Source organism: Choristoneura fumiferana, chromosome 24 (assembly GCF_025370935.1).
Source record: "Choristoneura fumiferana chromosome 24, NRCan_CFum_1, whole genome shotgun sequence".
Taxonomy (NCBI): Eukaryota; Metazoa; Arthropoda; class Insecta; order Lepidoptera; family Tortricidae; genus Choristoneura; species Choristoneura fumiferana.
The window spans coordinates 2,986,767-3,000,437 of record NC_133495.1 but is presented as its reverse complement, the minus strand read 5'-3'; the positions used below and the strand labels follow the sequence as shown (position 1 = coordinate 3,000,437).

Here is a 13,671-nt window from a genome sequence, read left to right as displayed (position 1 = left end):
CCGACACGCTCTTGGCCGGTTTTTAAAAAACAGTAACTATTACTTATAATACCAAAATAATGTAAATGATCATATGACCTTGCTAATTGTTACATATTTGTTGGGACTTTTTTTTCAAAAGTGTTTTTTAATAAAAAGACACGTCAACATCGCTTACCTTCTTTCTAATGCTAAAAAGAAACGAAGTACGAGTATATACATACAGGGCGTCCCAAGACTATGCGACGTGAAATGAAATAGTGTAGATAGAATATGTTGCTGGAAGGAGACTTGATTTTATTTTAGTAACTAATTTAGCTATTTAATAATAGTTTAAATTTATTTATTTTCCTAATAGTAAGCATTCATGGGCAATGGGCGGGCCACATCGCTCGAAGAACAGATGACCGTTGAGGGAGAAAAGTCACAACATCGTGAGAGATGCGGGAAACCGGTGGATGCAAGTGGCGAGTTGTCGTTCATTGTGGCATTCTAAGGAGGAGGCCTTTGTTCAGCCGTGGACGTCTTCCGGCTGATGATGATGACTGCATTCATAGATTTTCTAAAAATGACTTGCCTCGTCTCAATCGAAAGAAGGGACAAAATATCCTTTTACCTCTTCCTCTTCCCTCTTTTATTATAAAATAACAAAGACAAACAATGAAAAAATCAAACAAGTCTTAAATATACATATATTTTAAAAAAAATAATTCGAAGTAATAAATTAAGTTCATTATAAAAAAAACAAAATCCTATAAATCAGTTGCAATTTGTGAATTGTAGAATAGGATAGTGCAGAACCATTAGTGTAAGATTTCGGTTGCAAAATACGTCTCGATCGCGTTCGCGTTAAAATCTCAATTTCTAGGGAAACACGAACAGCACCTCTAGCGGAACGTTTGCGATGTTCGTGTTTTCATACAAATTGAGATTTTTAACGCGAACGCGATCGAGACTTATTTTGTAACCGAAAACTTGCACTAAGGGTACTGTTCCAAACTTCCAAACAATCTTCTACGGTAGTAAAGTTATATAGAGGATATAAAGTAATATTACAAAACTTGTAAAATGATGCAACAAGCTACTAAATGCCGGTTACTACATAATTATAATCGTTCCGACACCTTGCCTGCGCCAAAAGCTTCGTCGCCGTGTGCAACCAAATTTATGGGAACAAAAATCTTGTTTCGATTTCCATTTACAGTTATTCGGAACTGGAACCAGTGAGATACGATAAAAGGGCTTGGTAGGGGAAACTGGAAAGCTTTCACGCCCGCCATTTTTTATTTTTAATATTCGATCCAATTAAAATGTAAATCGATGATACTTTTCATCGAGTTATATTATCCGCACAGCACGGAAAATAACTGATATGCCACATGATAGTGTGTAGCAACGACATGAAGACCCTTAGGTTGTTACTCATTTTTTGTTGTAGGCGATTCTTTTTTGCCTTTTTCTTGCCTCTAAAATATAGGCCATCAATAAATTAAAGCTCACTCAGCATCCGAATTAAATAAAAAAAAGAAACAGTTTTTTTTCGTTTATTCGAGCAGCAGCTCATGCTTTATACATCATAATATATAAGACTAATATCTTATAGTACATTTTAAGTTATTTCAAAATCTTTTTTATCTTATTTATAACAATTGTACAGTCTACAGCTTTCTTGTCGATAAAAATACCTTATGAAACACATAATATAACAGTACTCTTGCACATCACGTCTCAATATAGCACCATTGCAGCTTTCATCATCTAAATGAATATAAATTATATGTTAACACAGATTTTGTTATAACTTAGCTTGGAAATGCGTATTCCCTTTACGTGGTAGATTCTAATTTATAGTGTTAATGGGAAATACCAAGGTTTCCATGATAATTTTCTGTGTAATAGAGGGTTCCGCAACATTTTTATCAACAGACTAGAATCTATGTCAGCTTTTAAAATTAAATACTAATATTTATTTCTAAAAAAATAAAGGATACTACAGTCTGACGAACACCAACAATAAAAAATGATGTGTGTGGTTTTTGTAGTAAAATGTTAAAGAAAAGACATGCTTTGATTGGAATTTGTATTGAATATTAGATTAGATTAGATTTATTTATTACCTAATGAAAAAATACATTATAAATACATGTCAGGTAATTATAAGAAATTCACAAAAGGATCGTCAAATTGTATACAAAATAATAATAATAATAATAGGTATATGATAGTGGTAAATTAAAATACATTGTCAGCCAAAATAAAATTAGAATTAAATTTAAAAATAATAATAATAATAATAATCCTGGGTAAAACATGGACAAAAAGTTAAGTGAAGTAAAGTATAAACAATTATGTCAGTCAAGTTTGAACATAAGGGAATAGCAGAAGTTTGATTACTAAAGCTTATAAAAATAGCCAGTACCTATATACAACAATAGAGTACCTACCTATTTTAATAGTTTTTAGAATGAATAAAATAATTTTGACCATTTTGTAAGTTTTCGTGTGTGTTTCTGTTTCTAAGTGCGTATTTCGAAGTTGTTATATCGTCATGTGGCATGTGACCCGGTATTTATTAATATTAAGTGTAAACTTTGTTATTTGTTTGTATGTAAGAGGAATATTTATATACCTTTCTGTCCTTCCTTCTTTTGATAAAACTCGTATTAAAATCCTCACATACATACTACATACAGAGGGCGATAACCAGTATGTCACTAATATGGGTTTTACGAAACGAGACCCTGAGATGTGTTAGTTTAATAAATCATTGAAACTAATTTCCAAGACAAAATGGTGATTCATCAATACATTGCAACCTGACTACAAAGCTTGAAGGTCCCGGGTTCGATTCCCGTGTCGGGGCAGATATTTGTATGAAAAAATACGAATGTTTGTTCTCGGTCTTGGGTGTTTAATATGTAATTAAGTATGTATCTATCTATATAATTATATTTATCCGTTGCTTAGTACCCATACATAGAATAATAGAATAGAATGGAATAGAATAATTTTTATTTATCTAAAATGACCACTATTACAATATACCAGATATATCTGGTGAGTACAACTAGGCTGAGCCTGTATCTTGGCACTCAACTGAGTCGGTTTACAAATTTACCAATTTTCTTTGTTACACTATGGCTTATAGGTTTTAAACTTACTTACAAAAATGTTACAATTAATGAAATAAAACAAAAAGCATAACATAACACAAGCTTTGCTAAGCTTACTTTGGGACAAGGTCAATTGGTGTGAATTGTCCCCTGATATTTATTTTATTTAATTACGGTTAATAAATATAATGAAACACACTAAAAAACTGGAAATAACCGTCTATAGAAACTAGTTTCACGAGCCGTCGAAACTAGTTGCTAGTAATAAATTAGGTTTTAAATAATTAAAAAAACTGTCTAGTAAAACCAGTAATATAATAAACAGCCTTCAAACATGAGATATTAAATTAAAAATACAAACTGAAATATAGATGCACAGAAAAACCAGAAAAATAAGTCCAGCACTGGGAATCGAACCCAGGTCCTCGGTATTCCGTACCGCGTGCTATACCGCTACACCACCGGTCAACGATACAGACACGAATTTCCCCTATGCACCTCATATCTCAGCTTGTTTGTTTCTTATTTAGCCACTTAAGCAGTGACGCTAGCGACATCTATACCGTAGCCCTCATCGAGAAACTAAAAGTAAAAGTTAAAAATTTAGAATTGAAATAAAAATACAAAAAGATTCCAAAAAACAATCTTCATGAGATATTACTTTATACTTTATTGGGACTGGGCTGGACACATTTGTCGCATGCACCCACAGAGGTGGGCTCACTCTTGGTGGGCACCGTAGGACGGCCATGGAGCGAGAAGGAGATGGCGGGACGATTTAGACGCGTATGCAAGGGATTGGCCTGACATTGAGTTGGACCGAGAGGTGTGTAGATCAAGAGGAGAGGCCTTTGCCCAGCAGTGGGACACTATTTCAGACTAGGAAAAAATGTGGATTCCTTACCTCACAAGGAATAAAATAAATTCTACTTAAAAGAATCACTTTGTTGTGCGTCCTGTCTGAACCTCTCGCAAGACCCTTTTTCTCTGGAACGCGTGGCTCCAGATAAAATTCACAAGTTTTTGGTAATAAAAACTATCTAATGTCCTTCCTAGAGACATAAAATCTGCATACTATTACTAAATGTCATCTAAATCGAAGAGTTAACGGACAGAAGAGTTACTTTCGCATAAAATATTAATAAGAATAGTAGGGATTTCCACAAGTGGAATTGGCATTAAGAACGAAAAGTTTTGTTACTGATCCGAAAATTACTCGAACGTTCTCATCAACATAACAGACCTCAGTACAGACACCAGCCCCATATCTGACACAACGAAGCGTGCATAAATGATATTACTCGGATGATACTACTCGGGTGATAATACCAGATGATATCAGTAGATACGACTCTATTTCTAGGGCAGGTAGGACGTACTTAACAGATGTTTTGGCATGCTCCGCTGTGGCGATATTAATGCGGGTGACTATACCTCTGCGTAAATAAAACTTATCAAGCAATTCCAATACAAAAAGCCGCCGATTTCGGCTGAAACCTGTCGGGATCTCGGGAACCTGTTCCGGCTAGCTGTATGCCTTGCGCAAGGGTTCAGTGGCCTCGCTATGCTGTTCTACAACTGTCCATGGGATGGGGAATATACAGACAAAAAAAAAAACTCTTGGGCTACTCATCATCCCTAGACTTTTGACTCAGTAGTAGGGAACGGCACACGACAAAAACCTATAATAATAATGACTTATTGCCGTTAACCAGAATTTTAAGACGGACCATAATTGATGATCACAACTAGTAAAGTTCATGAATGGTGAGCTATATTTAAGGCCTTGAATGTATCCTTATTTCTTTTCATGTAATTTTTTTCTTTAATTTTATACTTACTGTACTTTATAAGTGTTTTATTTGTAATTATATATTTTGAAAAAAAAAAATGACTTTCTGCCTAGTTTCTTGCGGCGCATTTCTTCTTGGCAATGGTCTTTCCGAAAGCGCTGATGGTTAAAAAAAATTACGTGTAAAAGTGCCCATTGTGGCCTATTTACTGAATAAACGATTTGAATTTGAATTTATTGTCCATTACTGGGACTGTGCTTAACATGCCCATGATAGGTGCCGTCACATATTGATTATATTTTTGTTAAAAAAATTCTTTATTTCTCACTTTTAAGTGATTTGTAGCCAAAGTACATCTCACAGATTCCATTAAGCCCAAACACGGCTTAGTTACGTTGTTTTATAACAGAGTTCCGTTGCCTGCCTTCCGGCTTCTGCATCAGATCAGTTCGAAAGAATCATTAACATGAAGCTTCTTCTTAGTCGCTTATACATTTTAATGTTCAAAACTGTTTAGGGATAAAAAATATCCCTAGGCATTTTTGACGAGTATTCCGTCTAAAAATAATTGTCAAAAATTACTTTCTGCCAAGTTTCCTGCGGTTTTCCGAAAGCTCTACAATAATGACATGTAAAATAACCCCTTGCGGCCTACTTACAGGATAAACGAGTCGACTTTTGATTTTGGAACTGATGAGTGAAGGTAGTTCTGAAACTGATCATGTACTAGTGAAATAGATTTTGAAAAGGTTCCACCCTTTTACGCGATTTAGTTTCCTCGATTGTTGGCCGAGTTGCTTATGTAGCCAACTCAACGATCATTTATAAAAATATTTAAACGTTCCCAAAATAACGTAAATAAATAATTATCTATAATTGACCAAAGGTTATTAACATTTAAATGTTATTGTAGAATATTATGTCAATTAAATAATCAAAGTTTTACGGCGTCTCTATATGTTGATTTAATTGACTGTACCGTACCGTAGCTTAGGGATAATCGACAAACGGTTTGGTAAATGAATTTCATAGTTATAAAATTAATAATCAGCGTTATCCCCGAGTTAACCTGATGTATTGACCTGTCACTATTGTACCGTTTTTGTCAAACTTTACACCTAAAATTGCTAAAAGTGGCTCCGAAGCGGTAACGTTTCGTGTGCTCTGCCTACCCCATTTAGGAATACAGGCGTGATGTATGTGTGTGTGTATTGAGATGTTAATAAAAACCAGCTATGGTGGCCTAGTGGTTTGACCTATGAGAGATTATAGAGGCTCAAGCAGAGTATTGTGGGTTCGAACCCTGTTTTCCTATAATAAGTTAGATTCGTCGGGTGATTGCGCGAGCAGAGCGGTGGCGCGCAGTGCGCTTGTTGCAGCAGCCGCCGAGTCGCATTGCTCCTAGGGGAAGGGCTACTAATTAACCCGAAACATGTCGAGCTACACTCGATTTAAGATGTGAGTTAGCCGGGTTGATTTTTTTAGTTATAATAGATATTGTTTTTACCCATGAAACTACTTCGAATGAACTATTGCGTTTTTCGCACCAGTTCCTTCACAAGAGATGAAGGAAGAACTGCGTCTATTTTTAAACGACTTCAAAAAAGGAGGAGGTTATTTCGCCTTTGTTCCTTTCGCAGTAGCACCTTCAGTTCTTGCAAAGGAACAAGAGCGAAAGAAAAGTGGTAGTAGTGGAAGGTAGGTACTAGTGTTAAAAAAAAACGAAATAGTTTCTCGAAGGAACAGCCAAAGGAACTACGCGAATAATCCACCAATCTCTGTCTATGGAGAAAGTGTGCAGCTCTTGATGAGGTCGTGTATATGTTACAGTTTGACGAGTTCGCGCGCTCGCTCCAAGTGGACCCGCACTCGCCGCTCTTCAGGCTCGTCACGGACGGCCAGCCCCCACTTAGGTATGTATTAATACGTCCACATGAAGTAGACGGAGTTTCAATGTGAAAATAAAGTTTATTGTTCACTGATTACCATTATGTCATAAAAAAAGAAAAAAATAGACGACAACAGACAAATTAACTCTACTAATATTATGAATGCGCAAGTTTGTAAGTCTGTTTGTTTGTTACCCTTTCATGTCTAAACCGCTGAACCGATTTAGATGAAATTCGGTCACGGAAACGCAAATTTTAAGGAACGGACTGACGGACCCTAACTTTTTGATACTAATAATATTAATGTTTAGATAACTGATGATCATAAACATAACGAGTAAAGTTCTGAATAAGGGATTGAATCATTGCTGTCAATTACTGGGTACTACTTGTACTTAACATAATTATCATGTCCATGATTGGTGCCGTCCGCGTCATCCTAATACAAAAACATACATATAAACATACACCCTTATAAATTTTAATGTTTTTGTCGAGACATGTTGTCATGCGTTACAATTCAAAAACATTATCATTAAAATAAGAATAGTTTGATTATAATCTTTTATTTTTGGGTAGTAGATGTGGATATGATATCGAGTTAATTTCCAAACATCCGGTAAAGGGAAACAAAAATGGGTCTCTTCTCCATTGTCACATTACGATACGTCAGTATATCGAAAATACAAACTGAAATATAGATGCATAGAAAAACCAGAAAAATAAGACCAGCGCTGGGAATCGAACCCAGGTCCTCGGCGTTCCGTGCCACGTGCTATACCACTACACCACCACTGGACAGTGATACAGACGCGAATTTCTCCTATGCACCACATGTACCTATATCTCAGCTTGTTTGTTTTCTTATTTAGTCACTTAAGCAGCGACACTAGCGACATCTATGCTGTAGCACTCATCGAGAAACTTTCAGCACCCTATTGGAACTAACCGCTCACCCGGACAAGAGATGTCGTTACTAAGCAATCAAATTAAGATTGGTTTTTTGGAATCTTTTTGCATTTTTTATTTCTATTCCAAATTTTTTTTGTAACTTTTACGGTCATGCCGTAAAACCCATATCGAAAATTCACACTGAAATATATATGCATAGAAAATCCAGAAAAATAAGACCAGCGCTGGGAATCGAACCCATGTCCTCGGCATTCCGTGCCACGTGCTGTACCACTACACCACTGGACAGTGATACAGACACGAATTTCTCCTATGCACCACATATCTCAGCTTGTTTGTTTCACGTCAGTATATTTTAGAAATAATTTGAAACACGACAGCTTTCAATACAACTTGGAGGTTAAACGAAGTTGCTTTGAACAGTAACAGTTTTGCCGTAATTAGCTTGACATTGCAACAAAACAACGTAGTATGAAAGAAGAAAGAAAGAAAGAAAATACATTTATTTAACGCCATAAAAAAAAACATAGGAACAAACATAGAACAAATAAAGACATACATGACGCTAAACAGGTCCCCACTCAGCATAATGCCACGGCAAGCCGTGGCGCTGATTTTCAGTGAGGACCTTTAGTATGAAAAATATTTGTTTATCTTTACCTAACTTCTACATTTTATTGTCTATAGTTAAATTTTGCGTTGGCTGCTGGCCAATAAAATGGCCAATAAATGGCGTTCATCGCCCAGTGCTGCTATCATAATTTTGCGGCCAATTGAACTCGCATGTGCGTTGATGGCATTTGAGAAAGTGGAAATTACCGTTGAGCTGTCGATTCTCGCTCCCCGAAAATCTTTGACCATTGCCACAGCCATTGCTCGGCGTTGACGTAGTATAACGGAAACCGATAAACCCTAAACTGTTTTCATAGAGGCATTGAAATACAAAACGAGCTCACTTCCTGCGATTTTAAAGGTCACTGCATATCTGTTTATTATTTAAATAATCACGGCTGAACTCACGACCTAATTTTATATGAGAGTCAAAACATTGTCGACTTTTGTTTTTTTTATGATGAATTATGTATTACTCGTAGTTAGGTGAATAAGTACTGTCGAGAACGTATGTATCGTGTTAAATAACAAATATGTACCGAACTATTGTAAGTGGCACTTAGTAGGTACCTAATAGGGTTCCCACTGTTTTTTTAAAATATTTTTTTAAATACAAATATTTACACTTGAATATTACTAGATTAATTAAGGGCATGTTTTACCACTTATTGATAATTTTTATGTGACGGATGTCTGTGATGCTGTCTCGATTTGTCTTGGGGGAATAAACAAAGATGGCATCACATAAAATCTGTGAAGCAGACCCTCAAGGTTAATGTTTTAGTAGGTGCAATTGATTAATATATAGTACGATAAGTCCTAGGTATACAAGGTTTTCAAATATTTTAGCAAATGGTTGTATTGGTGTGACCATCTGTAGCAGATTAATTTTAAAGTAGGTACAGTCACCAGCATTAATATCTGCCACAGCGGAGCGTGCATAAATATCTGATACGTCCTTCCGGCCCTAGAAATAGAGTCTTATCAGATATTTATGCACGCTTGTTCTGTCAGATATTAGTGCTGGTGACTGTACCTTTATATTCAATTCAGGTTATTATACGACTTTTATTGTGTTCGTAACTATAATGTCAGTGACTTAATAATAATGTCAGTAAAACTTAAATAATAAAAAATAGTGTGGGTGGTAACCCTACTTGTCGTATAGTGTAAAGTAGGTGTTTTTGTAGTCTTAAGACGGTAGGTACACAATAGTGACCTCGACCATAAATAGTGGGGTTAAAGATCAGGATTTTCTCGACAATGTCTCTTTTGTTGCATTTAGTTTACGTAGGTATTGGATTATATTGTTGTTTTTTGTTCAATATCTAAATATTTTCCTAAAAGATACATTAACTTTATGGTTGTTAAATCTCAACATTTTTCTCGGGAAAGGAAAATATGCTATTATAACCAGTCTATCAGTTAGGTTATCAATAAACATTGGACACGTAGGTATTTCTTTTATCAATAAAAACAAAAAATTAAAAAGTTAAAGCATAGTAAAAGAGAATAAAGTAGGTTCACTACGAACAAAAGTATGTACATCGCGCGGCTTAAACGCTTAAATGTGTGCGCGCCGGTTGGCGCCGGTACGCACGCACACACTGATAATTTAAGGATTAAGTTTTCTTTTCAAGGCTGCGCTGCCGTCGGTGCCGGAGATGATCACCTTTTACGTTCGCATACTGGTACTTACGTATTTTTTGTATTAGGTATAGTGTAAATTAGTAGTATATTATAAGTGTAGTGTGATAGTTTAATGCAAGGACACATAATAAAATAATAGATACCTACCTACATATAAACAATATAGTTATAATATTATGTGTAGGAAACATGAGTAGTATGTACACAGTCGCCATCACCACTTAGGCGAATTTATAAATAATATTTTTAAATTTAATATAATAATAATAGAGCGGCAAAGAATCGGGTTTCTCTAGACATAGATATTAGACAATTTTAAGTTAACTTTCATACTACAATTATTTGCCGGTAGGTAACTAATGAATCTAAAATAGACATCGACAACCCTAAGCGTCGGCGCCGGAGTAGGCAGTTAAGTCTCCTAAAGGGTCGGAGTGTGCATACTTGTTCTCTTTTACTATGGTTAAAGCGCGTCAAAGTACTATAATAAATAAGATTTTGTGATATCACCTTCTAAGTAAGAAGTTTACCAAACGTGTGCGTAAAATAAACGTTTATTTCTTATTGCAGACAATGCCTGCACCCCGAGGCGTGTTCGAAGGAGCTGACTCTGCCAGCGCATTATGCGCGTTTCCACGATCTGCGCAAGGAGTTCACGCGAGCGTACGCGCGCTCGGCGCCGGCGCCCGAGCCGCCGCAGTCGCTGCTCGATATGATGACTTGTATCCTTTCATATTAAGACCAGAGGGTTTATAAAATCAAAAAGATTTTTGTATGCGAAAACTGTCATTTGATTGTGATCGCGAGTGCCAGAAACGTTAGACGATACGGCCTCAGGGTATTTATTGTCTAAAGCCGGGTACTCACTAGCGAGCTGTAACTGTAATCGAATGTATACGTTACCAGGTTCTAGCGGGTACGCGTGAAACGATCTTCACTCGTGACATCCATCGAGCGCCCTCACGGAGCGTACTCATCAAGCGAGCTGTAACAGATACAGTAACGAGGTTATAGAAACCGACACTCGTCGGCTCACTGCGAGCCGCACATATTCTGCTCGCGGCAGGTTTGCGGACCACGTACACACTATGTTTTTAGGTTGAGTACCTGGCCGTCATCGGCTCGCCCGAGCACAGCGCGTTCCGCTCGCGAACTACGTATACACTATGATTTTTGGTAAGTGTAACGTGCAACGGTTACAGTTACAGCTCGTGAGTAAACGGTTTAACGCACTTGGAATCACAATCGTTTTCACCACTTCTTTCTGTCACACGGTACAAGATGAGGGTAGAAGAAGATGGTGAATGCGATCGCGAACGTCGGGGCGTTGGTCTAAATCTGCGTTCACATTTGTATCATTTTGTCGTATCGTATCTCCGTCGCGTTGCACCGACGCGTATCAAGATCGCTAGTGTGGACGCAAAACAGCGCAATCATGCGGCGTGCCGTATCTGATCGCTCGTGATCGATGTTGATACGCGTATATTATATACCCCGCACACTCGCGGTCGGATACGCGTATCAAGATCGGTAATTATGGACGTTTTTTAATACTGTATCACGATACGAAGTTATGATTTGATACGCGATACGCCGTGATCGTTCGATCGGTTTTTCCCCGATCATCACAGGGGATACGGATTACGGATAGCGGATATGATACGGCGTTATGATACGATACGCTGCTACGCTACGGTTAGTATGGACGCATTTTTTCACGCGACGATGCCAGTGATACGGTGTGCCCAAAGTGAGCGTCCATACTTTAGGATACGCGAGCTCAATACGATACGCGTGATCGTGATCGGCAAAATGATACATATGTGGACCCTGCTTTACACACTTGGTATCAAAATCGTTTTCATCACTTCTATCTATCACACGGCCATACGGTATTTGACTATTTTGTATATGTTTTATAAATTAAAACTACACAATACCTGTTATCGAATAGAGAAACAATTTTTAAGTTACCTTTACAAATAACAAATTTATAAAGGTTGAAATTCAAGATTAGACGGAGAAAGACATATTTGCATGTGACGTCACACGCAAGTAGCGCCATACCTTGCTGCATAAGATAAAAGCGTTACAGGTATATAGATTAAAAAAAAACACTATAAATAAAATTTCCAACCAATTTAAGTTTTCTCTTCGCTAAACATTGTCTGTATATCTATATTTTCATAATTATATTATATTAAAACATGGCAAATTCAGGATCATATGGTAGTTTATTCAAAGCGCAGGGCAGTACTATAAACTGTAATGCTCCTTACATCCTCCTCTCAGATTTAGGTATCACCCCCTATACCGGTGATAATTTCTACGCAGCAGAGGTCAAAGACATGGCCAGTATAATTAGGAGAATAATTTCAGACGGTGAGCACCTTTGATACTACCATTATTACAGCCCAAAATTCTAGTGATACTCATAAGTAAATAACCTAACCATAAAAATTTCATTTTTAATACAAACTTTTTTTGCTGACTGTACTTTTTGTTGACTGTACTTGCATTGTCACCCAAACTACATTTTGCATACCAAATTTCAAGTCGATGCTATTAACCGTTGTAGAGTTCCGTCCTGCGGAGACGATCCTGGCTGGACTACTAGGATGTCACTACTAGATTATTGTATTGTCACGCGATTTACATCAGTATTCCAAATTTCAAGTCAATCTGACTACTGGAAGTTTAATTTAACTTACAAGATTTGACTACAGACAGAGAACGGGACAGATGAAACTGTAAAAAGTGATACGTTTCTGACAAATGTCTAATTGAGTTGATGATTTATCTGCCAAGTTTTATCACAAAAAAGCCGCAAAAAAATGACCCGCCTTGGCCCTAGTGGTTTGTTTTATCGCCTCTTAAGCAGAGGATCTTGGGTTCAAACTCCGGCTCGTAACTCTTGAGTTTTCCACATTCATGTGCGAAATTACATCTGAAAATTACCACGAGCTTTACGGTGAAGGAAAACATTGTGAGGAGACCTGCATAAATCGGCGAAGCAATATGAACAAAATACGACGACAAAACATTATTCACTAGGTCTGTAACCGCTCTTAGTTTAGTTTTATCGAAATGAGGGATGATTAAAACATTTTTTTTTTTTTCATTCTTTAATTTTTACCAAAGTAGTCTGTCATTTCATTTACGTTTTGACGTTGTTTCAACGACCAAACTGTCAGTTTCATTCATAGTGATCGACGTTAGGTACCTAATTTTCAATAATGTCTTAAGTAATTTTACTTTAAAACGTGCGTTATTTTCACAGTTTTTTCATCTAATAATAAAGTGGCATGTGTACGTCTATATTTTAATGTTTAAATATATATTTATTTCCAGGCTTCCGGTTAGAGATGCCGGAGACGATCGACTTAGTATTAGAAACTGGAATATGGTGAGTAGGTCACTATATAATATGTATACAATACTTAATTAATTAAAATAAATAACAAAATGGTCTAATAAATATATAAGTACTCTATTGAGCTCTGTAACTTGACTATGAGCTTACTGAACAAGCTGATAGCTTCTGTTTTGAAAAAAAAAAAAAAAAACTTTGCCAAGTTTCTTGTGCAATTGCACCCCACTTTACTTCCCACTAATATTATAAATGCGAAAGTTTGTAAGTTCGTTTGTTACGTGTTCACGTCTCATGCGCTGTACCGATTTAGATGAAATTCGGTATACATATAGTTTAAGCTTCGGGGCTTC

At 36.6% G+C, this 13,671-nt stretch overlaps 1 protein-coding gene across 2 annotated transcripts in view; it reads left to right on the top strand.

Moving 5' to 3' along the window:
* Positions 1-13,671, top strand: part of fus (epithelial splicing regulatory protein fusilli) — a 122,413-nt gene that overhangs the window by 70,482 nt on the left and 38,260 nt on the right. Inside the window, exons 4-6 of one of the 2 annotated variants that reach the window (XM_074106703.1) lie at positions 10,519-10,670; positions 12,241-12,330; positions 13,300-13,354. In XM_074106703.1, coding sequence (XP_073962804.1) covers positions 10,519-10,670; positions 12,241-12,330; positions 13,300-13,354 — 297 coding nt within the window. Of the gene's footprint in view, positions 1-10,518; positions 10,671-12,240; positions 12,331-13,299; positions 13,355-13,671 lie in introns of those variants that run through there. The other variant, XM_074106702.1, reaches the window with a different exon arrangement.